Here is a 27,784-nt window from a genome sequence, read left to right as displayed (position 1 = left end):
CTGAGCTATCTCACTTGTATTAAATCGGGCTTCTCATCATTTTCCATCTTTTGTGTAACTAAGTCTCTCAATTAAATTCCCTGTTTGGAAATGTTTTTGTTTCCTGCTTAGACTTTGCATGAAATAGTAGTTCTATGTTATTTCCACAAAATGCATGTTTTCCAGCCATGCTGTCTATTCAGTGAGCTACTTCAAATCCATCCAATAAATCCTTTTTTTTGTTTGTTAGCCAGAGTTGGTTGCTGATGTTTACAACTGAGAACTCCGAAGGCTACAATGAAAAAGGATGCAATTGAATTTGTGGTGTGAATCTAAATTTCTGGTAGATCCCCTGACAAGTATCCATTCTAAAAAATACACAGGTGATTGTATTGACCAGACAGGGTTAGGTACCACTATTTCAGTTAATATGATTGTCAATAGACATGGTAGAGCAGTGGATATAGTTTGAGACTTTGGAGTCAGTCAAAAATCCAGAATATACTCTTGGTCTTGCTACTTTTTAAGTCAATATTCACTTAATATCTCACAGGAAATAGTTTTAAAAATATCATAGTCTTGCTCTGGCTGGTATGACTCACTTGGTTGGAGAGTCATCCCATAGCTGGAAGGTTGTGGGTTTGATTCCCAGTCAGGGCACATGGCTAGATTGTGGGTTCAATCCCCAGTCTGGACAAGTACGATTGATGCTTCTCTCTCGCTGCAATGTTTCTTTCTCTCCCTTCCTTTCTCTCTAAAAGCAAAGAAAAAAGTGTTCTCAGGTGAGGATTAAAAAAAATCATTTTCTTTTCATTGAAATAATGATTTAATGAATGTTTAAGTTTATAAATGGTGAAGTTCATATAAATTGTAAGATAAAACTTTATCTGTCTGGCTCTGGCTGTTGTGGATCAGTGGATTGAACGCTGGCCTGCACACCAAAGGGCTGCTGGTTCCATTCCCAGTCAGGGCACATGCCTGGGTTGTGGGCCAGGTCCCCAGTAGGGGGCACAGGAGAGGCAACCACACATTGATGTTTCTCTCCCTTTTTTTCTCCCTCCCGTCCCTTCTATCTAAAAATAAATAAATAAAATCTTTAAAAAAAAACTTTGTATGTCTGTTGGCACCATTAGAATATGAACTTCTCAAATGCAAGGGTTGTATCTAACTCTTCATTTGTATGTCCCTGGCATCTAGCGAAGTATCTAAAATAAGTAAGTGCTCAATAAATGTTTATAGGATGTCTAACCAACAATATATCACAAAGGCAAAGCTACAACTATAAACCTCTACAATAATTTAAAATATAAAACATGCTCCAAGTACTATAAAATAGGCATAATGTCTTTTACACTAATATAAGGAGCCGCAATGTGCTATAAAATATATAGAGAACATAAACAATTACTCTTCAACTTTATTGCAGATTTGACCTAACATTCTAGTAAGTACCAGAATAACTTTGACTATTAAAGTAGAATTAATTTCGGAAGGTAGAGTAGAAAGATTTAAAAGGCAATTTAAAAATCTAAAACCTCAGGTTAAGAACCAGTTAATAAAAAAGCTTATCTGAACAAAAATATTAATATTGTATTTAATATTCAATACTCAGTCTTCTGCTAAAATACTGAATCATTTGGATGGAATAGTTTTAGTTCTTAAGAACAGTTTGTAGTGGATTGAATAAAAATCTTTCAAAGTCCCTTAAAATCTTTCTCATGGCTCATGATTTTTCACAAACTCAAATTTTCTCCCTAATCAAGTATTTGGTATTAATGAGGATGTGGTATCAAAACCAAATACTTTGGTAGAGAGAGCCAGCCTATACCCTTGAGGAGCAGTATTTTTACTTCTTTATAAAAGCATTTTCTGATAGTTGATATTTTCTAGCCTGTTCAGCCTGTCTGCTTTTAGTAAAATGGAGTACAAAATTAAATTATAGGCAATGTTTAAGCACCAGAACTTAATACACTCTACCCAATTAAGGTCTGATTTATTTGAGAGAGCTTAGGCAGCTCTAAGTAGCTATAGCTATCCCAGGTGATTTTCTACATACCGAAGAAATTTAGTGTAATATAAATCCACCCCATTGCACAACAGGAAAGTATCTGTTACCTCTGTATGGAATTTGGATTTTTGGAGTTCCTGGAGGAGGGTCACTTTTTTTCCCCCATAGAAAATTAGCTTAGGTTCTGCAATGTAATACTACCCAAATCATTTCAAAACTTTTTTTTTTTTTTTTTTTTTTTTTTTGCTACCAAGACATATTTGAAAAGAAAATGAAAACAATTTCATTTCAGTGTAGGAAGAAAAATATTAGGAACTAGGGAGGCAAAGATAGCAAAAAACATTACAGTAGATTATGTTGTTCCCAAACCAGAAAACTATGTCGAGTTCTTAACATTTTAGATTCTTACTAAGGCCACAAGGAAGGAAGGAACTTTTGAGACTGTGAGACTCCATTTCACCTGAAGCAGAAATTCTTGAGATACTGAAAGTCCATTCCTCTTCTGTTCTACGAAGGTGTTATAAACATTAATTTATGATTACAGATATTTTAATTTCCCTCTAAAAGTTTATTGTAATTCAATTTGACAACCTCTTCTGAGAGACTCCTATCAGTAAAGAACTGTGCATGGGGTAGTGAGAGACACAAAGATTAATCTAACCAGGTTGCTTCCACCTTCAAGGGGTGGTTTAGGGTAGACAGAAAGAATTTGAACTTGAAGGGTTGCTTTCATCCAGCCTCTACCACTACCTAGCTGGGTAATTTTGGGACAGTTGCCTGCCCTGTGGGAGCATCTGTTTTCTCATGTCTGAAATGCAAATAACAACATCTACTTTCTCAAGGATTTTTTGAGGATTAGAGGGATTGACTTATGTAAAGTGCCCCATGTAGTACCCAGCATAGAGTATGCACTCATGAAATTTTGCTTCCTTTCCCTTTCCTTTCATCTCAAGAGTCTCTAACTATTGAGAGAGGCATGAAAACTAACTATAATACAAGGTAAACTGAAGTAAGAAATAAAGAAAATTAAAGCCTCTGAGAGGAAGGTGACATTATCATGAAGAGGGAGAATAAGGGAAGATTCTATTCAAGACGGGATTTTGAGTCTGGGCTGTGAGAAGTGACTTGGGGAGGAGTATGGAACGTCTGGGGGAGGCACAGTCTGGTTGGAAGGGAAGGGAGGTGGTAGTACTAGGTGAGGTTATGGGTGAATCATTTGGATGGAATAGTTTTAGTTCTTAAGAACAGTTTGTAGTGGATTGAATAAAAATCTTTCAAAGTCCCTTAAAATCTTTCTCATGGCTCATGATTTTTCACAAACTCAAATTTTCTCCCTAATCAAGTATTTGGTATTAATGAGGATGTGGTATCAAAACCAAATACTTTGGTAGAGGGAGCCAGCCTTATACCCTTGAGGAACAGTATTTTTACTTCTTTATAAAAGCATTTTCTGATAGTTGATACTCAAGTCCTCCCATCCCATCCCACCCCAGCCTGCCTGGCAATGTGACATGTGTATAGGCTGTTTGGACAGATGTATGTCTTTAACGAGAATCCAAAAACTGCTTGGGAGCAGAGTGTGTGGGACCTTGAGTGCCTGGGACTTTGAACTTTATGGCATAAATTATGAGGACTGCTGAAGATGTTTGAATAAGAGATTGATGTGTTATAGCCTGTGAGAATTTTTTACAGAATCTCTAGAGCAGTGTAAAGGATTGAGAGGATAATTATAAAAATTTGAACTCATCTAAATACCCAAGATTATCCCCAGGCTCATCTTCCATCTAGGGGCTGCCAGTGAGGGAGATAAAAAATAGCAATAACAACAATAATAGTAAGTACTTGTTTAGTACTTCCTATGTGCCAGGCATTATTATAAGCATATCATATATATATCAACTTCCCACTCCATGGGGTTTTATGAAGTAGGTGCTCTCATTACCCTCATTTTACAGATAAGGAAACTGACGTTTCAGTGAATTGTCCAAAGTCATGGCAGAACTGGATTTTGAACTTATTCCATTGACTCCAGGCTTGTAACTACTACACCACAGTACCTCTACAGCAATGCCTGGTGCTTGTTGGAGAACTGGCTCTGTGGGTTTGGGAAAAGGACAAATATCAAAATGGAAAAATATGGACAGGAGAGGGAGATTCAAATGGAGAACACCAGAGAAAATAAACAATTGACTGTGGGAGGAAGCACTGGAGGTCCTGCAGTGGTAATCTCAGACACCACCCAATGCTACCTTTGCCATAAGCTCTGCACCCACATAGAAGAAAGCTTAGGTTTTCTGAAATTAAGTTCATTATCTAAGGGAAGATTTAAGGAATTTTTAAAAAGATTTTATTTATTTACTTTTAGAGAAAGAGGAAGGGAGGGAGAAAAAGAGGGAGAGAAACACTAATTGGCCGCATCTCAAATACCCCCTACTGGGGACCTGGCCCAAAACCCAGATATGTGCCCTGCTTGGGAATCGAACCGGCAACCTTTGGTTTGCAGGCTGGCACTCAGTCCACTGAGCCACACCAGCCAGGGCAGGGATGTTTTTGATACAAGTAAATAATCACAAATAGCTTAGCCTGCCAGATACATTGAACAATGCATTACTTTGAAAAACAAGCAATTTTAAAAAGTGAAATGGAGCATGAAAATAATTAAGTGGACTGGGTTTTCTATTTTGAAAGAAGAACTCTGTAAATTATTTAAGGTATTTCATGATCAGTTCCAGCTTCTCTTACTACTCCCTTCCAGGGCAATTAAACAAAACTATTTCGAAATCCACTCTACCTTCCAATAGTGTCTTCATGCCCAAATTCCATTTTGAAGACACAGAACTTATCCTGAGTTTGCTTTTTTCAAATGCTTTCCACCCATCTCCACCTTGCCCTCCCCCAGGAGGCTGACCTATATGGCACAGGTCAACAGGCTCCTGTCCTTTGGTCCTTTGGTCCTTTGGCTTCTGGTTGGGTTCAGGCATTGGGAGCCCAGCAGGCAGTCAGACAGGAGGAAGTGAGGTCACGACACTTTCCCCACTAATGTCTTCCCTGAGAAGCCGCCTGGGCTGGCTGACTGTCTTGACTAAAGCTCCTTGCTCCTCATAAGGTAGCATTCTTTCAGAACTTTTCAGGGTTTTAAAATCACTCCTCCCCTTGGCTCTTTGGGCCCAGAGGTGGTAACAGCTCTGCTGCTAATAAGCTTGGGTGGTTGAATCATCTCTTGTAGTTCCTCTATATCTCTTCCCCTCCTTTAAACAGATACTTGGTTAAACTGCCCTCAAATTATCCTTATGTGATTGTGTTATCACTTTCCTTTGGGGAATCTGATATATTTTTCCATTATTAAGCCCTTTCTCCTCTGAACTCTCAGAAAACTTGATTTTTATTCCTTTGATGGTACTGTTCTTTTCCAGATTACATTATTTGCATAGATGTTGTAAATCTGTCCCTTCCTGAAATCACTCAATGAATTTTAAAAAATGGCTGAATAGCAAGGACACAAACAAGAGTATTACTGCATCATTTCAGCTTCTCCTAAACTTACTGATTTATTACTGTTATTTTAACATTAAAACTAAAATTCTTTCACATTAGGGGCAAAAGTCTACTTTACTTCAGAATCACTGAATTATAGTATCAGGACTGAGCCATCTTCAGAACTAGAACTCATGTATCTGCTCCCTCTCCCCTCACGCTGGTCAGGAATGTGTCCTGATGGTATGTCTCATGTATGTTGCAGGCCGTTCTCTGTAGAGCCAACTGTTGGAACTCTTACTGTGGGAGAGTCCATGCAACTGGAAGTGGATTTCAAGCCACAGACTGTGGGCAATCACAGCAAAAGGCTTATAGTGTATTATGACACAGGTATGCACTATTCTTTATTAAAAGTTCTCTGTTAAGAAAAGTCGGATGGAAAATATGATGAAACAAAGTAGGAAATGGTTATTTTGACTACATCAGAATAAGGCAAGAGCCACAAGGTAAAGAACAAGAGAATGAATGCCTCCAAGAGAAGTAATGTTGAGGCAGATATAAATCCCACCTGACTGGTCTCTCCAGTGCTTAAAAGCCTGAGAAATACAGGGCTCAGGAAGGAACCTGTACCCCGATGTCACATTAGTAGACTGAGGTTATTTATATAAATGGACTGGAAGGTAACTTAATAAAACCCCATGTGTTTTCCATTTGATTTATTGCTGCATTTACCTAACATTCTGAAAATGTAAACCACAGTTCAGAATGGTCTTGTGTGTGCTCAGTAGCCCATGTTTTTATATGTTTCATTTTCATTAACAATTAACTGAAAATATTTTAGAATTTCCATTTTCACCTCTTCTTTGACCTACTGGGCTATTTAGCAGTGTGTTGCTTAATATTCAAACATTTGGGAATTTTCAAGTTTCCTTTTTTTAAAAAATTGATTTATAGTTGAGTTCCACCAGTGATAGAAAACAAATTCTATATGATCTGTTTTTGAAAGTAATTGAGACTTATATTATCATTCAAAATATGTTCCATTTTGGTAAATGAGCCCTATGCACTTGAAAAGGATAATGTTCCATGAACATTAGATCACGTTTGTTAATCATGTTGTTCAATCTCTACTCCACTAATTTTTTGCTCCTTGTTTTATTAGTTATTGGAAAATGTTATTAAAATCCACAACTATGATGGTAGATTTGTTATTTCCTTTTTTTGGTGCTATCAATTTTCATTTTATATATTATGAGTCTATGATGCTTGGTGTGCGCACATTTAAAATCATTATAACTTCCTGTTGAGTTAACTGTCTTATCATTATGAAATGTCCCTTAATTGTTAGTAAGATTTCTGACATTAAAATCTATTTGATCTGATATTTGTATAACACGGCAGCTTCCTTTTGCTCAGTTTGTAGGTAGTATATTGTGTTCATGCTTTTTCTTTTGACTTTTCTGCGTCCTTTTATTTAAAATGTGACATTTAAAAGTGTCACTAGGTTGTTGTTGTTTTTTAATCCAGTCTGAGAGTCTTTGTCTTTTAATTGTACTATTCAGTCATTTTATGTTGAATTCAGTTACTGATTTGGTTGGAATCTTCTGTTTGACTGTGAAGTAATTCTTACCATTATGGGGAAATTATTAGCTGAATTTCAACAAAAGCTTGTGTTACTAGTGTTGATATTAGATGAGAGTGAAAAAAATATGAGTGTTAATAAACTTAGTTTCTTACATTCCTTCCATCTGGATCTTTATATCTTTGTAAGATATCATTTTGTTTATGATATGTTTTGTGTTCATTTTATTTATGTTTTATTTATGTCTACCCCTATAATTAAGTATTGGAAAAAAATGTGGCCTTAGGCCCTGGCTGGTGTGGCTCAGTGGATTGAGTGCCCGCCTGTGAACCAAAGGGTTGTCAGTTTGAGTCCCAGTCAGGGCACATGCCTGGGTTTTGAGCCAGGTCCCCAGTAGGGGGGGCGCATGAGAGGCAACCACACATTGATGTTTCTCTTTCTCCCTCCCTCCCTCCCTTCCCCTCTGTCTAAAAATAAATAAATAAAAACAAAATCTTTTAAAAATATTTTTTAAAATGTGGCCTTAGAATTACCTTTGGATCACTGTGTCCCAAGGTTTTGAACCAGGAGTTTAAAAAAGAATGAAGCACAATCTCTCTTTGCTTTCATCAATATAATTAATTGTTGGTAAATATAGTAAGTAAATTATCTTTAAATATTATTTATCTTTACCTTATCCTTTTTAATATTTTAAGTTGTATTCTTAATACACTTGACATATGAGTACTCTAGCATATGTGTATAATTTATAAAGAAACAAGTCTATATATGTCAGGGGTATAATTTGCGTTTGGAGACCATCAGGTCTTACAAGTTCTTGTAGATCAATAGAATCAAAACTTGAAACAAGATTTCAGTAATAATCTAATCCAGTCCTTAAATTTTACAAATGAAAAAACGGAAGCCCTGAGAAATGACTGGGCTTGCCCAGGGTTGTGTGACTGTCAGAAGAACATTTAGAACCCAGACCCTCAACCCTGTGCAATGCTTTTCCACCACAGTGGATCATCCCCCTAATCTCTTTATCACCACATTTGCATTTTTACTCCCTTAATCCTTTGACTTCAAAATGCAGCTGCATTCTCCCAGTGGCCCTCGGTCTGGATTTTTATGTAAGTATTTAGATTGATACCGTACTTACATTTATACTCCTGTGCTAAAGGCAATTAAGATTTGTATATTAAAAATTAATCATCCACGGAGAAGTTGATTTCCATACCCTGAAGTTCTGGTGTCAACTTTGGTTCATGAATAAAGCCATTTTCTAAAGATTGCAGACAGAGGTAAACTATCCTGTAGCAATTTTCATTACATGAAATAAACTGCTGATAAGAATATGCTTTCATCTTTATTATGGGTTGTTAATGAAGGGAACCTATAACCAACTTTTCATTAGTGAAAAACATAATGACTGCCTAAGCACCACCATGCGGCTTTCCAAGGAGCTGTGATCATTGGCCTCTCATCTCCCTAAATAAGCATCTGATTGAACTTTCTGCAGCTGCGTGAAGTATGCACTGATTTGAGAAGGGAAGTTGAACGTGGGCTTTTCTTCATACTTCCTCAATCAATGTCCCACAAGGAGGAGCATTGATACTCCTCGGTGGGAAGTACTCAATCACTTTTCTAAAACAGTTATATCTATGCCATGTTCTCCACTGGATGTAATCTTGATTAAATGCAACTAGGAGATTTTGCTTTTTCCACAACCAGAGTTTGAACTAGTGTTCAAGCAATTAAAAGGAGGTTGAGTAATAAATTTCACCAATATGTTATATTATATTAGCGTTTTCCTGAACTAGAACTGTCCTGCCTTTCTTGCTGTGTATCCCTTCTGTAGTGATGAAGTTTGTTTAGGCAATTGATTTTACCCTAGAAATGATTTAGTTGTCTTTTTATTCTAGTTTAAAACTGAGAAAGAACTGCAGTAACTTTATACATTTGAGAAAGAAATCCTCCAGAAAACGTTAAAAACACAGTTACTCAAGGCAACATTGGTAACAGCAAAACAAAACAGATCGTGAATAAACTAGTTCTGTCATTTCAATGAAACTGAGGAGTGAAAATATTATTTGACTATTAAGAGATAAACAAATGGTTAATTGCTTAAGTTTTGCATTTTTCAACTGGGTATTGAGAAACAATGAACCTAAGGGTTTCAGGAGATACTGGTATTCTGAACAGGCATTAAAAAGAAACATTCTTATTGAACCTTCCGTTACTTGAATGAGCACTAGAAGTTAGGAGCACAGCAGGGTTATTCATCAGTACCTGGTCAGGTTGCTGTCAGCTTGGAGGTGACATTAACCACTGGCAACAATCAGGATATAGAGCTAATGCACTTATTGAGCATTTTAAAAAGTATTGTGTCTCTTACTGAAGAGGAGATATTTCAATTCAGGTGTTGGCAAGTAGGCTTTCTCTTCAAAGGTATAATGGATGATGTATTATTATTAAATGTATAAACAATAATATTAGTACTTCACAGTGAAGCTTTATGGTCATTTATATATTTTACTCTAATGAACCATAAATAAATTCCTTTTTACCTTCTAAAAGTCAAATAAGGAATACCAAAATATAATATAGTAAGTAATTGAGAGTGATATATCTTGCAGTTGAAGCTGCTAAATGATACATATCTGAATATTCCTCTGTAGACTTACCTGCATGAACATTGTTTCAATTATGTGATTATTATAAATGTGTGCTGTTGTATTTAGAAACTCTAACAAAACATAGTTATTGTAAAAGAAGCAAATGTTTTAACATGGTTTAGAGGCAATGGAAATATTCCTTAATCTAGCCCTCTCCCGTACACCCCCCATCCCCCAACCCCAGCCTTTTGGTTCTTATTCCATCGCTTAAGATAGGGAATAGCAGAAGTTAGGGCATACAGATGGTTAGGGATTGTTTTGGGAAGTGGAATGAGAGTTCCATAAATTCCACTGGAAGTACTCTCAAGTCAGAAGTTGTTAGTATTTAAAGTGACATTAGATGACATCTCTTTAACACCCTTTATTGTAGAGATCAGAAACTGAGGCCCAGAGACATTCAATGACTGTATATCTAATTAAAGCTGGAACTTAAACCCAGGTCTTTGGCAACAGCTGAGACCAGCACCTTTTCTATAATCCTACACTGCCTTCCATGCAGATTAGACATACCGATGTTGCATTGCCTCTGATGTGCTGGGTGAGCTCAGTCAAGACCCATAATTTGTGTCTTGAACCTTCAAAGAAGAGCACTTTCAAAGAAGTTTGACTCAACAATTCACTTAACTGGTGAATCTGACCCTACTGCGACCAAGAGATGATAAATACTCTGTCCATCAACTTGTTAGTTCCCTAGAGAATCTAGAGCTGCATATATATATATATTTACTGTCCTCTGCTGTCTAAAAGTCCTGAAACCACAGTATGAAATGTATTGTGTATATAGCTGGCTTCACATTTTTTGGTAAAATTAGTTTTGTTCATATTTGTTTTTGCTAGATTGATTGTAGTAAAACTGGCAAGAGGTAATGAGACCTTCCACAAAATACATCTTTACTAGGACATAATAAATGACAGTGGCTAATCTCATCTACAGTGGTTGCAGCGTTCCACCCCAGAAACCTAATGAAACCATTGCAGGAACAGGCACCCCAAGGACACAGGAATGCTGAGGCACAACAACCTTACCCGTTCTTGTAGGCAGAACACCTCCATCCTATCATTCTTCTAACTCTCTGGGGGCTGGAGACCCTTTTTAAGGTTGTCTTCATGAAAAAGGGTATAAAAAGCAAGTACTTCAACAGCTGCATGGATAAGACAAGAGTTATTGTTTCCTTTGTGGATCTGATGATTTTTGGAAGATAGTGATAAAAAATGAATATTAGATGGTTCTTAAAAAATGTAGTGGCTCTTGCTATATTTCTGGGAAGGAACCGTTTTGCAGCAAGCAATTCATATTGATGACATTAGTCTCTCTGATCCCCTAGATTTATGTGAACTGAGTAAACCCTTGGATCTTTTCCTTCATTAGTTTTTTTAAACAATGAAATACAGGGTGGGCAAAAGTAGATTTATAGTTGGGTATGCAAAACACAGGGATTATTCTTGTGTTATTATTTATTCTTGTATTATATATATTTCCTTACAAACAACTATAAACCTAATTTTGCCCACCCTTATACTTCAAATAACCACAAAAGCACAGACATTGATGTAATCAACAACTGCCATACTTATTAATACATCTCAACATTTTGCTATTCACATTTCTTTCAGATGTTTTATTTTATTGATAACTGAAATTATTAGAGATTTGGGGTCACCTTGTTACTCTTTCCTAATCTAATTTCCATGTCTTAGTCCTCAGAGAGGCTGTATTGAGTGCATTTTTATACAATTCTAACATATTTACTTATCCATAACTATACACACACACACACACACACACACACACATCTAAAACAATATATACTATTGTCTTGAGTAGTTTTAAACTTCACATAAATGTTTTAAACCTTGTTTTTTCTACTTAATAATATATCCTAGAGGCCTTTCCATATCACAGTGTGCTATTTCATGCCTGCACAGAATTCTGCTTTTAGGTGCAGCACACCTAAAAGCACAGATTATTTAACTGACCTTCTACTGATGGATGTACTTGGGCTATTTCCACTCTATTGTATTAAGAAAAATGCTGTAATGAATACCTTTGATCTTGTTGACTCATTTACAGGATAAATTCCTAGAAGTGGGCCAGAGGATTAGTATTTTTATAATTTTAATATAGATATTTCGATCTGAGTTATCAAATTGATTCCATGAAGAATGGTACCATTTTGCAGTCCCATAGCAGTATGTAAGAGTACCTTGCCCCCTTTGTTTTGACAACAAATTATGTTCTCAGTTTTTTATTTTGTTTTGCCAATCTGATGGGGGGGAAGGTATATAAATATATCTTTAGTTGTATTTCTTTTAGTATGAGTCACGTTGAGCATCTGATAATTCGTATAGGGGACCTTTGTATTTCCGTTTTTGCAATTCTATCCCATTCTTATATTGGATCATCTTTCTGATTTCTAAGAGCTATTTATATATTTGGGGATTTAATCCCTTTATCTCAGACACAGTTGCAAATATTTTCCCAGGTTTTCTTTAGTTTTTGCCTATGAATATTTGTGCCATGCAGAATTTTTTTCATTTTTATGAAATCACTCTTCTAACCCTTTTTAGAGGGATTTAGATTTTGAGTCAAAGTTAGAAAAGTATCCCTCTAAAGTTATCAAAAGTTTTCCTATACATGTTCTACTTTTATGGTTTCATATTGAACATTTAAATATTTGATTCATTTGGCTTTTATTCTGATATTGTTTTCCACATGGCTACTAAGTTGTCCCAATAGCACTTATCTTTTTCACAAAGGTTATCATTATACCAATGGTTTGAGATGCTGTTTTTATAATATAATAAATTTTAATATGTATTTGGGTCTGTTTTGACTTTTTAGTCCATTCTGCCCATTGTTCTGTCTCTTCATGCTGTTTTAATTACTGAGGCTTTATACTATGTTTCAATTCTGTCAGGTCTTATTTTACTGAATTTTTAAATTAAAAAAAATGAGTTTTGAATTTTGTTAGTCTTTTTCAGCATCAGTGGAGATTATATAAGTTTCCCCTTACATCTATTTCTGTTCCATATTAACAGATATTTTAATAGTGAGCCATTTTTGCATTCTTGAAACAAACTCCACTTGGTTGCAAATTATCATTCTTTTAATGTGCTGATGATTTATGATTGCTAATTTTTTGTTTAAAATTTTACATTGATATTCAGGAGTATATATATTGGCCTACTTAATCTTTGTCAGGTCATACTAACAATGTTATTCTGAAAATATGATGTTGGAAATTAAGAATTAATTATGTTAGTTTACCAATAAAATGGCTATAGCAGAGGACAGGACTAGTGAACTTGAATACAGGTCAGTAGAAAAATACCCAAACTGAATCACAGAGAATAGCAAAAAAAAAAAAAAAAAAAAAAAAAAAGGAATAAAAGAACAAAAGCAAAGGCCATGCAGATGTGATCCACAGTCAAAAAGTCACTATATATGTAATTGAAGTCTTATAAATAGAGGAAAGAATGGGATAAAAATATTTTAAGAGATAGTATCTGTGAATTTTCCAAAAATGATGAGTGACATTAATCCTAGATTCACAAAGCTCAGAAAACTCTTGGTGGTACAAATACCACTTAAAACCAAAGCAAAGAGAATATTATAAAACTAGTCAGAAAAAGGACACAGTCCCTTAAAAGGCACACTAATAATACTAATGGCAAATTTTTCAGTTGAAGTTAAGGAAGCCGGAAGACAGTAAAATGGCATTATTCAAGGGCTGAAATTAAAAACAAACAAACAAAAAAACAACAAACTAATTTAGAATCTTTTACCCATTGAAAATATCATTAAGAAGTGAAGAGAAAACAAAGACATTTTGGGGGGGAGAAAAGCTGAAGAATTACAGAATTATTTGTTGGCATTGTTTCCCCATATCATGTTGAAGAAGTCCTTCCATTGTTTTTTAGTCTCCGTTGTTTTAATTGAAAAGTTAACTGTAATTCTAACCACGGGTCCTGTGAAGATAACTTTTTCCCTCTGCCTACTTTAAGATTTATTCTATGTCTTTGATTTTTTCTTTTTAGTTTCACGGCAATATATTTATGTGTGAATTTCTCTTAATTTGTCCTAGTTGACTCACTGGACTTTTTAATTGTGAATTGATGCCTTTAATCAATCCTAGAAAAGTCTTACCCGTATTTCTTGAAATATTGCCTTTGCTTCATTATCCCTTTCCTCTCCTGAGTTCCCAGTTAAATACTCGTACACCATCTCACTTCATCTTCCTAGGCTTTTGTCCATTCGTTGTACATTTTCCGTATATTTTTATTTCTTCATATTGCCTTTTGTATTTTCTGAACCATCTTTTATTTCACTATTTTTTCCATAAAACTAATAAAGTTATCTTATTAAGCATATTATTAGAGTTTTTAAAGTTTAGGTTATTTTATTTTATTTCTATAAGAACCAAGAGTATGGCTTTTTTTTTTTTTTCAAATTCCCTAAATTTTTAAATGTCCTGTTGCTTACATAGTAAAACTTTAAATTACTAAGCATAGTTGGTTTATAGTCTATATGTGATGACTCTACTATCTGATTCTTTGTGGATCTGTTTGTTTTTCTTGTATCTTCAGGTTCTAACTTACAAAGTTCCCTTCCTCTCTCCCTTCCTCTCTCTCTCCCTCCTTCTCTTTCTCTCTCTTTCTTTCTCCCTTCCCTTCCCTTCTCTTCCCTTCCCTTCCCTTCCCTTCTCTTTCCTTCCCTTCCCTTCCCTTCTTTACCCTTCCCTTCTTTCTTCTTTCACATGCCTGGTTATGTTTGTCTATTTTTTGTTGTTGTTGAAAAGTTTGAAACTTTGGATGCCACTATCTTTTTCCAAAAAGAAATGAGTTGTATCTTCTAAATTTCTGAGCATGAGGCCAGTCCATGACTACCAAAGTCAAAGCTTGAAGTTCTCTGAAAAACATAGACAATTCCAGTATAGCATTTAACTCTGAACTCGGGCTAGTCTACTTCCAGTTCACCCTCATTTTGAATGTATATTGTCCTTTGAGGATTGAGGATCAGCTAGCTTATTGTAGGGGGAGTTTTTTTTCACCTTAAGTTCTCCCTTCTGTAGGCTTAGGGCTTTGATTTCTATCTCTCCTGCCCTCACAAAAATGATAGCTCAAAATTGCCAATAGTAGCATGTCCTTGTGTCAAAACTTTCTTCTGTGCTCATTTATCTGTTTGGGTCCTGTTTTTCCTTGAATTTTGGCCTGGTAGCTTCTTTTCATCATGATGGCTCTGAAGTGACTTTAAGATGTTTATTCATATTTTGTTCAGAGTTTTAAGTTACTTCATTAGGAAAGTTAGTTAATTTAATCTATCTTACCATTGCTGGAAAAAGAAAATAATTCATGTCTCATTTAAATAGTGCATTGAGCTGGACTGATTTATGGTCACTTTAGTTTCATTAAGAAAAGAACTATTTTTGAAGGGAAGGTGGAAGTTGAGAAGAAATATAATTTTTAAAAATCTAAACTTATTTTTAAAATCCATAAAGAAAATAATTACAATTAGATTATATAAAGACTAAGAACATTTTCAATAAAAAAATTAAAAAGTCTAACAGAGAAGGAAATTGCAACATATGTGACAAAGAGCTAATTTTTTCTTATTGAAAAGGTTCCACAAATCAACAAGCAAAAGGTGAACTCCTCAAAAGGAAAATGGCCAAGACTATAATAGGCATCTCACAGAAAATAATATATGTGTGTGGTGAACATATGAAAAGATGTTCAGCTTCATCCATAATTAAGAATATGCAAGTTACAGGAACAATGGGTTAAATTTAACTCAAAAGAAATTTTAAGAGTTGACAAAAGTGCACACCTTTATTTGGGAAGGAAATACATGAAAATATTAACAGCTGTTACCTCTAAAAAGTAGGCCTGTGATTGAGTGAAGGGGAGAAAGACATTTTATTTTCATGATATATACTTTTATAGTATTTGAAAATTTTACTTAACGTATACATTATTAAATAAAAATTTTAAATTTTAGAGCCAAATGCCTAGATGTGTAATTTTTCTTTACAGTTTGGGAAGAGTTTGGCTATGTTCAAATTAATAGGGCCTAAAGAACCTTGACAATGTATATTGTCAATTTACTAACTAGCTGCTTGGTATATACAATTGTGAATGGAGCAAAAATGTTTGCTGAAAAATAAAGTGCAAATGATTATGCTTTCTGGATGTGGATTAAAGCTTTAGCAGCACAGATCAACAGAACATTCTTGGTATTATTTTTTTTTTCTATCACTTCCCATGACATGCAGAAGGCAGACAGAGTATAGTTTGTAGGTAGGTGTCTTCTTAGAAGTAGGGCCCTCATTTGTATACCTAGAATTAAGACAATTGGACCATCTTGAATGAAGTCTGGAATAAATTACTAGGTTGAATAAAGGTGTTCTTAACATTAAAAAAATTTAGGCCCTGGCCAAGTAGCTCATTTAGTTTAGAATGTGGTCCCTATACACCAAGGTTATGTGTTTGATCCCCAGTCAGGGCTCATACAAGAATCAATGAATGAATGCATCAATAAGTGGCACAACAAATTGGTATTTCTCTATCTTCCCCTCTTTCTCTCTCTAAGATCAATAAATTAAAACATTTAAATGATAAACATAGCTTTTGTCTTTCTATTTTTGTAGCATTGTGTTTCATTTTTGTTTTGTTTTAATTGCTGTTGTTTAGGGATGTGGCTTTTTAAAAATATCTGTTTTCTATTAATGAAGTTATTGACTCTTCCTTCCTGATCCCATTTGATTGGACTTAGATCCTTCCTGTTGAGCAGCTTTTCCCAGATATACTTGATACAATTACTTTAAGAATCAGAAATCCAGCTCATGCTTGAGATAGAGATAAGGCATATGGTTATAGTTCTAGAACTCAGATGTCCTCATAGTTGGCCTGTAGGATTTAAAACTATTGCAAAGAAGAAAAAGTCTTGTAGCACCCACCATAATTCATATTTTATGTATTTTTTACAGTGACCAAGCAAGATAGTTTGATTCTTTATAGTTGCACCAAACATAATGTAAGTTTTCTGATCATATCTGACCTTTGGATTAATGGGGAAAAAAGAATGAAATGTGTAAAGCTTTTGCAATATTCCTAACTTCACCTCAGGGAAAGAAATAGCCTAGTAGTATCATTCTAGAATAAATCTCAAAGTGTGTTTACTTTTTTAATTTCTAGGTGAAAAAATGTTTGTATCTCTGTATGGAGCTGCTATAGACATGAATATAAGGCTGGACAAGAATTCTTTGATCATTGAGAAAACCTACATATCTTTGGCCAATCAGCGAACTGTAACTATTTACAACCGCAGTAACATCATCGCCCATTTCCAGTGGAAGATATTTGCTACTCAGGAAGAGGAAGATAAAGAAAAGTATAGGTTTGTAAGAAAAATCACCTAGGTGCTGTAATTTGGGGAACACAAAACTCAGTTATTATTAAAAATCAGTGAGTTTTGTGGTAAGTTTTTAAGAAACTCAACAATGTCAAAAATGCTTAAATTGGTTCCAGTGTATGATGCTTCTTTTTCATTGAAAGAACTTGAATTGAGCTATGTGGCATTGTCCATTCTCAGTTAATCTTAACCTGGTTACAATTTATCAGTAGCCAAACTACTGGATTTTAAAGACCACCTATGTCATTTTTCACTATTTATTCCAAAGTGCTCAACACATCTATATTTCATTACATAGCCTTAAATAAATTGATAAGAACTGAATTGATCCCAATGAAAAGTTATTTCACTGAAAAGTTATTTCCAGAAAACAAAATAAGGAAAAAGAAGGGCTTATAGTCCCTGAATCCCTGCTAACCAAATAATTTAATAATGATTTCTTATTGGTATCTTTAATGTGCTTTTAAAAATGATACTTCAGACAGCAGAGGAAGTTAATAAAATGGAAAACCTAAATATTTTAACTAATCTCTTTATTGTTAAATTTTTAATATTTTTTACTGAATCTATTCTTGCCTCTTTTAAACTCTTTCCATCCTCCCTACATTAGCACTTTTGCTGCTTTCATTGGAATTTATTTCAGCCTTTTTTCTTTGCCTCTCCAATTTCATTAAAGATTAGCTCTGGGAAGCTTCAAAGCTTTGTTTAAAACCAAGTTAGTATGTGATAAAAATAAAAGTCTTAGGTCCATGGAAACCAGGCAGAAACCCCCACTGCGCTGCCCCTAATTGAATCAGAAGGAGCCATGACAATGAGCGGACACAGTGGAACCAGAAGCTTCATCATTCAGACAGTGAGCTTTAATCACTGGATTGCCACTGTGCCATCTTTAAAAAGTGAGCAAAGAAAAGCCTGTCCTGCCTAAAATCTTTAGTTTGCCTCATGGTATAGAAATACCAGTAGTTGAAAAAGGGAAGAGGAAACTGCTCATTTACTGCTTCATTTGTCCCAATTCCTCAGCCAACATATGTACCAATGATTAGAATGGCCCAAGTAAGTTTAAAGGTAAAATGAGAGTGCAGGTGCAAAGGGACAGCAGTAAACGTAGTGTTTAAATATCCTGCTTGTCCTGTAGGTGTAATCCCTTGGGGAGAATTAATATACACTATCAGAGGGGAAGGCAGCTGTCAACTCAACTATGTCTGTATTTTTGACTGTATGTATAGGACATGATTCATACCATGCCTATGTCCAAAAAATATTTAAGGACATTAATTTCAACTGTGAAACTCAAGAAGAATTCAAACCAATTGTCAGAGATGCTAAGGCACGGAGTATATAATTTCAACCACATGTGGATGGATGTTTTTTTCTTTTTTCCCCATTCCACCTCCCCCAACACTCACACCCTTATCTCTAATATTATCCTTGAGTTTTATTCCTTTTCTCTTGCATTGTCTGTCTTTCACTCTCTCTCTTACTCTTTCTATTAGTTCTTCTAGGAAATTTTTGGTAAGCAAAGGAATAATATGGGATAATATTTTCACAACCATGATTAGAAGCCTAATTTTATTATCTAGGATCATGCTCTCCCCTTAAACAATGAACTTGAAAAGTGGCTTCAGATGGCTAAATAAGAATACCTCCATTTTCACTGTGGGTGGCACATAGCAACATAACTCATGTTTGTCCAAACTGGATTGGCTGACTGAAGTGAAGAGTTTATTGAATGTTCTGCCCCGTACCTTCTCCCTCCCTCTCTCCTGGGCCCAGATGCCTGGGACAAGAATGGAAATTGATTTAGAAGGGGAAATAGGCCATTTATGCCTAATAATCTTATTTGAACAGATTGTCTCTTCTTTCTCATCTCTCTCTTATTCTTTAATATATCCCTAAGCATGTCACAACTTATGTTATTAGTCATAGGTTCTTGTCCGGGACATAACTAGCCATGAGATGCCCATACTCTCAAAAAGCAAGGCAATTACGGAGAGGTTTGTTCTTTACTGAACACTTAGTTCCTGTCTCTGGATAGCAGTCCCTCTGTAGGTGGCAGTGCTCTTGCTGTGGATATGGGTCCCCTTCTCCTCTAAGCCACAGATCCTCCAATCATATCTCATGCCACACACCAGTGGCAGATAATACATAATGCTCTGTAGTATTGTGCTTGTGGGCAGAGGTTTGCTCGTCCCTGAGAAGTAGCAGTCAGATCTTTAACTACTAGCATAAATCTTCTCTTGAGCTCCGCAATGAGGCCAGTGCAGGGATTCCTGGAATAATCCTCCTTATGTTTGACTCTCCTGCTCCTGATGGTGAGCAACCTATTCCTTTTCTTCCTTCAGCAGCCACTGCAGTTAAAAATGTAGAGAGGAAGTTCGACTTTGGTCCCAAACTTGGAACAGAGTGCATCTATTCTAAGTGGTCTTGTGCATACTTGACCTGAGGGATTATAAAACCTCCCACTATACTCATACTCATTCTCATCATAGCTTATTATATTCAGAGACTCAGCATAAGGTTTTGAAGATTTCTTTTCCCCATTTCTCCGTGAAGGTCATGAGCATTGTCTCAGTAGCATCTGGCTCTAATTCTAGATCTGCTCTGTGCAGGAACTACTAGTATCTTCAGTGGACTCCCACAAAGTGGTCAGCATGGATTTATTCCACAACATTCAGGAAGAGGAGAAGACATTTTTCTCTAGAAAGTTCAGTTTTCTTTGGGTTTTGGGCCTGCCACCCAGGTAGTAATAAATTTAATTTTGAGTGATATTTAGTAAACAGGAAGAAGGACCCCCAGTCCTCAGCTTATAACATCATCACAGAGTTGCTCAGTTACCAGGGTCTCATGGTCCATTTGAAGGTGGATGGCTCTATCCTTTCCATGCCAAATGTGGACATGGAGTATGTAGGCCATGGCTTTTAGTTTTTAATCTCCTTAGCACCTAATTACCACCTCTTGGGGATGCTGCAAAGGAGCAGTGTCCGTGGCACCTGAAGATGAGAAAGCATTGCTGGTTCAATGCTGCTATACCTGAGACACGAGTCTTCCCCATAGACTGTAGTTCATGGGCTGGACCATACTTGATGCCTGAAAGTGTTGGGTGTTGGTGGCTACCAAACCACTTGGAAAATAGGTTAAATCCACGGTTTAACAGAGAGAGAAAGCTGGTGTGTTGTTAAGCTCTCTGAAGAGGGGTGTCATTCATCTGTAGGACAGAACCATCTCTGAGACAGGAAACCATGAATATCATCAGGGAAAAAAAGTATTACAATAGATTAGAGGGTATATAGAAGCCTTCGTTGGAGTAAACCCAGCTCAAGGTGTTGTTGCATGTTTCCTTCTTAGTCTCTCAGTCATGGCTCCAGTTCTCCATCAGAGGGCAAAGAGGAAGACAGCTGGTACCTGCCTCTACCCACCCCCTTTGCATTATACAGCTGTTACTGATTTAAGAGTCCCGACAGCATGGGAGAAGGCCAATACTGGGGATTTTTTGTTCTGTTTTCTTTTCTTTTCTGGCTCAGGGGTTGAGTTAATCATACTCCTCAGTTCCTGGAGCATTGTCATCCTTGGCCCATGTGAGGCCTTTTATCCCCACACCCCACTTCCATTAAACCCCTAAATAAATGTAACATTTATGATTCCCATTATGTGTTTAACAAGTCCTTCAATCTGTTACATAAAACTTACCCACTTTTTTGGTATTATTGCTAGGACTTTGATGAACATCTTTGTAGCTATGTTTTCACTTATATCTGTTCCTTTAGTATTTACTTTTAAAGACAGGTGTAATAATTTTCACTTACAAGAACTGATGGTTTCCTTTCTTCCTGTGGACTGAGCTCTCTTGAATTTACGCTGCTCTGCCCAGCAGTGTAGAATGACTGCTGCTCTCATTACCTAAGACGCTGCTTCCCAAACAGCAGTAAAAGGGAGGCACCGAATGGTCTTCCCTGAGAGCCAGAACACACTGAACCCATTTCTTTGACACTTTTATGCTATGCAGCTCAAGGAGCCCGAACACCAAAATTATTAAAAAGAGCTATTTGACATTGCTAAGTGTGTGGCTTGCATAAAGTCATTTAGAAAATATTAATAGTTGGGGCTGGGACAAGAATTCAGTGACCCTAGGCTCTCACTGAGAGAACTAAATAATCTCTCTCTCATCATTTGTAATACCGCCCATATGCTGAGAAAATGGTCGTATGCCATGGGAGGAGATAAAATTCAGTCTCCAAAAATTCAGGTGAAGTAACTGGTACCAGGAGTAATGTGAACGCATCTGTGGTGAGGGCACTGAGTGAGGGTTGGGGAAGGCTGCTTTTCTGACTTATTACAAAGGATGTGAAGCCTGAAAAAGAGAGAAAATGCATGGCAACTGCTGGTGGTTGACACAGGGAACAAACTGGTATTTATTGAGTACCTGCTTTGTCCCTCTGTACCAGGTCCCTGACCACATTTTATCCTCAGCACATCTTTATGATGGAGAGCTAATATTTTACAGGTAAAGGTGCTAAGGCATAGAGAAATTCGGTAACTCCCAAAGTCACTGAGCTAGTAAATAGATAGTAGAATCAATACCCAAACTTCGTCTTCGCTGGTTTTTGATTCTGTTCTCCAGGTAACTTAACAGCTAAGAAAGAATTAAAGCTAAACGAGTTTAAAAGAAACAAAATAGTCCTTGAAGTGTGAGAGGTAGAGTAGATGTTAAGTGTTTAAAAAGGAACATGGAAAATGCCATTAGCTAAAATTAAATATTTGTCCTTTAATGGTATCCAAATATGCATAAGGGCTCAGAAGTAAGCAAGGGGAGGACAGAAAGCCCAGGAGAACTTCTTGAAGGAAGTGACTAAAGAGCAAACTGAGGCTCTTAAGAAGTTAAAGTATGAGGTCACTCTGATGGCATAATACACACTCAGGGCAAGGAGGGACCACCCCGGGGTGATGGGTGAGATCATTCCCAGGATGCTGGACTGGAGAGGGGCCCCTCACAGTGGGCTTCATGGGAGTCCCAAAACGAATCTCACATTTTCTGTTTTCCTTCAGGATCTGTACGGAGCTCATCAAAGAAGAAAAGAATGAGACCGATGAGTTTCTTGAAGAGTGTATTATCGATCCTTCACTCCGAGAACGTCTTTCCATTCTCTCCCGCACCTTTGAGAATCAGAGAGGTCTGGTTCAGTCAGACAGCATGCTCTTCTTGAATAACATTTTCATTATTGAGCCTCTGGTGAGCACATATATACAATCTGACTATACAGTAAACATAAGTGGGAGTACAGGGCTTATTTTAATGTGAGTACTCATTTTGGGATTGATATAGTAAGTTCTGAGAGCATCTAAAGACACTATCTGAAGAGCCTCATCATCATGGGGAGACAATGAATGAAGGTTAATGTTAACAATGTTCATAGGTTACATTTATAGTTACACTTTCCATGCACCAATCACTGTTAAACACTTTGTATGTATTACTAGGTTTATTTTATTTGGAGATATGTTCTATCAGTTATAGTCAGTCCCTCATTCTACAGTTGAAAAAACTGGGACTTAGAGAATTTGATGACTTACTCGGGTAAGCAGTTAGTAGTTAAGAAATTTATCTCTGATTAGACTGACTCTAGAGTAGGGTTTCTCAACCTCTGCATTATTGACATTTGGGACTGGATAATTCTTTTTCCTGTAGGTTGTGGGATATATAATAGCAACCTGGATTTTTACCCATAAGATGCTAGTTGTGACAACCAAAACTGTCTCTGGATATTGCCAGATGTCCTCTGCCAGGCAAAATTGCTTGCTTGAAAATGACTTTGTCCTTATTCACTCAATAAATACTTATTGACTGCATGTTCTGTACCAGGCACTCTGTGTGTACCAGACATTGATGAACAAAACAGACATAGTCCTCAATCTCACTGCCTATCTAGTGAGAGCAGAACCAGAGTTAGAATGTGGTTTGTCTGATTCCAAAGACAAACTTTTGACCACTCTGCTTCACTGTCTCAAAGTGAAAGTAGCTAGCATCTTCTGTATTTACCATGTCCTAGACACTGTGCATTGCCTCACACTTAGCAAGCATAGAGTGAGCTGAGTATAGAGGCAGCAGTGGTAATTGAGAAAGCCCACAGCTAGTTAAAGCTGCTAGGCTGTTACCATTCACACCAGTTGGAGAGAAGACGTGCCACAAGGACACATTAGAATACAAGGTCACTTGTGGGAAATACCACTGACATGTGTAGACCTGTTTTCCTTATGTCTGCACTTCCAAATTTTTATTAAAGGATATAACATAGAAAAGGGATTCCATGGTGAAATAAATTTCAGAAAAAAAATGGATTCAGTATTGTTTGAAATATACTGTAAGAAGTCTAAATGTCTTTAATATTATAATACGTATCGTAATCTCTGAGAGGGAGCCTTCCCCTTGGAAACCTCTGTTGTTCTGTGAGGCCTGCTGCTGGACTCGCTAATGAAGACAGTCAGCACACTAGTTCAGAGGCTGAGATGATTATTGGAATAAGAAGCTAGAGGAGGCTTCTTGAGAGCAGAGCCTTGAACTGGATCTTACAAGATGGGACTTTTGGAAAACAAAATTGGGGACGTGCATGGTGTGACTCATTTAAGCATCCAGGAATGGATCAGGTTGTTTGAAGTAAAGGGTTCACATAGGAAAATAAGGTTGGAGAAGTGGGGTTGAAGCTGAATCTCCTTTCACATCAGAATACTGTCCACTATTTAATTGAGGAAAAGAATCTTCAGATATGATGGATTAAACCAGTGAGAGGTTAAATAAAGATGAACATACAGTCTTGGAAGGACAAGACAGATACCAGTTAAAATAAGTCAAGCCCAAAGATGTTGAAGAAATTAGGAAGGCATTACAAGTCTCAGCAAGCAAATGGCTGAGCAGGATGGAGGCCGGGAGGAGCAAACAGTCATGGCAACCTTAGACATGCCAGGAGTCTTTTCAGTCGGTACTAGAGATTTAGGCTGATGAGTGCTGTCCTGTTCCTCATGTCATTCTGGGAGCGGGTGACTCATAGCAAACATGGGTGGTCAGGGAGAAGTGGGAGGCCCACGGGTGAGTCTCGTACATTTCCAGTCCAAAAGTAGGCAGGCTAGAGTTACCTCAGATTTTCTTCTCCTCCAGCTCACTTCTATTACCCAACGCTTCCTGATGGAAATACATGTGTATCAAAATAAGGGATTAAATTATGATTGCTTTTGAATTCTAGATAGGAACTGAGTTGGGCATTATCACAAGGCATCTTTTCACCATTAGGATGAAAAACATTCTTTAAAAGAGTGATATACAGAAACTGTATCTTTTAAATGAGACTAATTTTGATTATATTGTGTGAAAAAGATCTCCAGAAACAGGAAGGGGTGATAAGGGTATAGTGATGTTTATAGCATCTGTAATGATTTTGTCTTTTCTGTACACTGTTCGGGTTTTCTTATTCATTATCTTGTTCTTGGCAATTTTTGCAAAATGAAAATGAAGGCATGAAACTTTCCTGTTGTCTTCATAAAGTTATTCTGGTCAAAACAGCAGAACTAAGTGTCAGTTATAGTGAATTATTTATTGATATTAAATCTTTTTCCTCTCCTACTGAAAGACCCTGCAAGTTTTATAGAAATTCAGTTCTTGTGAGTATAATATAATCTTACCTTGTAAATACAGTTCTTGTAAGTGTAATATAACCTTACCTTATAAATTACTTTTGAAGATATTTGATGGGAAAATCTGACCATTTTATTAGCTTCTTGACCCAAATGTGAATTATGGGTATTTCCCACTGTTCAGATTTTGGTTTTCTGATACAGATAAATAAATGCTATAGTAGTTTAGGATGAGAGAGTTTGGAAAGGATTTATAGAAGAGGTGTGAAATGAACTATGTATTAGAGGAAGGATAAGATTTAATTAAGTGGAGAGGAAGAAGGAAAATCTTTCTAGTTGAAGAAATTACAAAAACAAAGAAAAGGGAAATTATTAGTTTCGTGGCATATTATATAACAAAAAAAAAATGACTAGTTATTCTGGAACAGGCAGTCATGGAGAATATAAGAAATAAGATGAGGAAGGAGCCTAGAGGAAATCTGGGCAGCCTGGTCATCCTGTTGTGCCCTAGCCTATAGTGTGTTTCCGCAAACACTGGATCTAAAGGGTGGTAATGTGTGTTCCTTGGAAAAGGAAGTTTTGTGGTCAAATAAATTTGGGAAATATGGGTTCAAGAGAAGATTTCTCTCCAAGTGGAAGAGTGCAAACAGAGTTTCCCCATGGGCAGAGACCCCTTTTCCCACACAGGGTGCCGAGGGTGTCTGAGACTCACTGCAGGGCTCAGAGCAGGAGCATGGGTGTTCAAGGTGTTTTAGGGATATTATCTTGGTAGCCGCCTGTGGATCAAATTGAAGGATAGTGGATAGAGAGTGGGAGGATGGATGCAGGTCAGGTAGGAGAAATGTGCTCATGCTGGGGGGTGGGCGTCAGGGAGACCGAATCACTGCCAGCAAATTCAAGGGGACGTGTGAGAGTGATGCTGACCTGGATGGGGGGCCTGGGGAGGGTCGGAAGGCAACGGAAGCGGCAGGCGTGAGAGACGTTCAAAAGAAAGGCATTTAAATTAAGAAGTACAAATTGGTAGTTATAAAATAGTCATGGGGATGTAAAATACAGCATAGGGAATATAGTCAATAATATTGTAATAACTATGTGTGGTGCCAAGTGGGTACTAGACTTATCAGGGGTATTACTTCATAAATTATGTAAATGTCTAACAGCCATGCTGTACACACAAAACTAATATAAAATAATATTGAACGTCAACTATAGTTGACAAGTAAAAAAAAGAAAGAAAAAAAGGCATTAAAGTGAAACATGGCAACGAATCATCTGTCTCCTCAGAATTTAAACTGGAGTAGCTGGGAGAATTATGATGCCTTTGACAGAAGTTAGCAAGTCAGGAGTCCTGGATTTACCTCCTAATGTTGCCAATAGCAAATATGACCTTAAATAAGCCATTCCATCTTTCTAGGCTTCAGTTGCTGTATATACAAAATACATTTCTTTTGGTTTTATTTGTTTTTGTGGTGTGTTTTTTTTGTTTGTTTGTTTGTTTTTAAGGATAGGATACTTAGATCCAGTTTGGGAACAGACTCTGAGCTCCTTAAGGCCGAAGTGTCTTGTCTTCATTGGGGCCCCAGGCGTACCACAGGGCCAATGAAAGGAAAGAAAGAAAGGAGAGAGGAAGGGAGGTCAGTTGATGATGATGAGTTTGGTTTGGAACATGTTGAATTTCAGATGACAATAAATATTCAAAAAGTTTAGAAATGCAGTGCTAAATTTGTGGGAGGGCAATCAGGAGTGGAGGTAAGGTGTGTGAGAATCTTATACAGATCTTCATTGAAGGCATGAAAAGCAGATGGAAATTCTAAGAGCAGATTGAAGGAAAATTGCAGAGGACCCAAGAGAGCCCCCAAATGCTGACCTTTAGAGACTGCAAAGTGAGAAGAGGCTGTGAATTCATGGATAAGGATGGCTAAGAGGGGAACCTGCCAGCTGAGAGCTCATCAGCCTGTCTTACTTGTCTTTCTACCCTTCTATGGTTGGTTCATTGCTATTTTCTACTGAAGGTCTCCTGAATCTTGCTCATGTAGCAGATCAGTTATGCCAAAGCCACTATTTAACTTCTGACAGTTGAGCTATGTATCAGCAATTAGTTTTTTTTATTAGAGTGTGATTCCTTTTAATTAGCTTCTTGATATGAGTTGAGTTCACAGAAGCAAAGATTAAAATCACACAGTGTTACTTACTGATTGAACAGTCAATCTCTAATTGATATCCTCTTCAAAAAATAAAAGTAAAATAAAAGATTGATCTAGTGACTTAGACCACCTTGTTTTCTTTTGACCTCTTAAGCTTCTATGCTCACTGAAGAACACTGTCTTCAAATGAGATAAATGTAAAAAGTGGGGGAACCCTGTTACCTTAGTGTCTGAAAAGAAAAAAGAAATGATATGCTTATTTTTTCAGGCCTACCTTAGTGTCTGAAAAGAAAAAAGAAATGATGATCTCACCTATAAGCGGAACCTAACCAACAATGCAAAGAAGCAAGGCAAATATGGCCAGCAACACTGAAAGGAAAAGAAATCAACAGAGACAAGAGGGAAGGGGGGGGGCAGGGAAAGGGAAGGGAAGGGGAAAGTCAAGGAACGTATAGCAAGGACTCATGGACAAAACCAAAGGGGAAGAGCTGAGGGAGGGAAGGTGGGAGGGGGCAAGGGAAAGGGGGGGGGGAAGGCAGAGACAAATGTATTTAAAAAGTAAATAAATTAATAAAAAAAAAAAAAAAAAAAAAATAAATGTAACTCAAACAATTAGTTCATATTACAATGTTTGTCAATAATTATATCAACAGGTTAATTCATAAATTCTAACTGTATAAACATAAACATTTTTTAAATGCACTAATATGGGTTTCTAAATTTGAAATAAAATTAAAAATAAAAATTAAAAAAAAAAAAAAAAAAAAAAAAAGAAATGATATGCTTATTTTTTCAGGCCTATGTTTATATCTTAGTTTCTCAAATAAATCAGCTAAAACCAAGGTTAGTATAGCCCTTGCTGTGTTCTCTGCATTTTGTGTATGTTTATGGGAACATTGTTTCTATTTT

The 27,784-nt window shown here is 36.6% G+C and overlaps 1 protein-coding gene across 1 annotated transcript in view; it reads left to right on the top strand.

The window, feature by feature from the left end:
• Nucleotides 1-27,784, top strand: part of HYDIN (HYDIN axonemal central pair apparatus protein) — a 347,593-nt gene that overhangs the window by 85,070 nt on the left and 234,739 nt on the right. Inside the window, exons 7-9 of the mRNA XM_054579213.1 lie at nucleotides 5,727-5,851; nucleotides 16,895-17,096; nucleotides 22,155-22,338. Of these exons, the coding sequence (XP_054435188.1) occupies nucleotides 5,727-5,851; nucleotides 16,895-17,096; nucleotides 22,155-22,338 (511 nt within the window). The remainder of the gene's footprint in view (nucleotides 1-5,726; nucleotides 5,852-16,894; nucleotides 17,097-22,154; nucleotides 22,339-27,784) is intronic.

The sequence above is a fragment of the Pteronotus mesoamericanus genome, unplaced genomic scaffold (assembly GCF_021234165.1).
Source record: "Pteronotus mesoamericanus isolate MK-2021 breed Mesoamerican mustached bat unplaced genomic scaffold, CSHL_Meso_final contig_52, whole genome shotgun sequence".
Classification (NCBI taxonomy): domain Eukaryota; kingdom Metazoa; phylum Chordata; class Mammalia; order Chiroptera; family Mormoopidae; genus Pteronotus; species Pteronotus mesoamericanus.
This window is presented reverse-complemented; position numbering and strand designations above follow the sequence as displayed.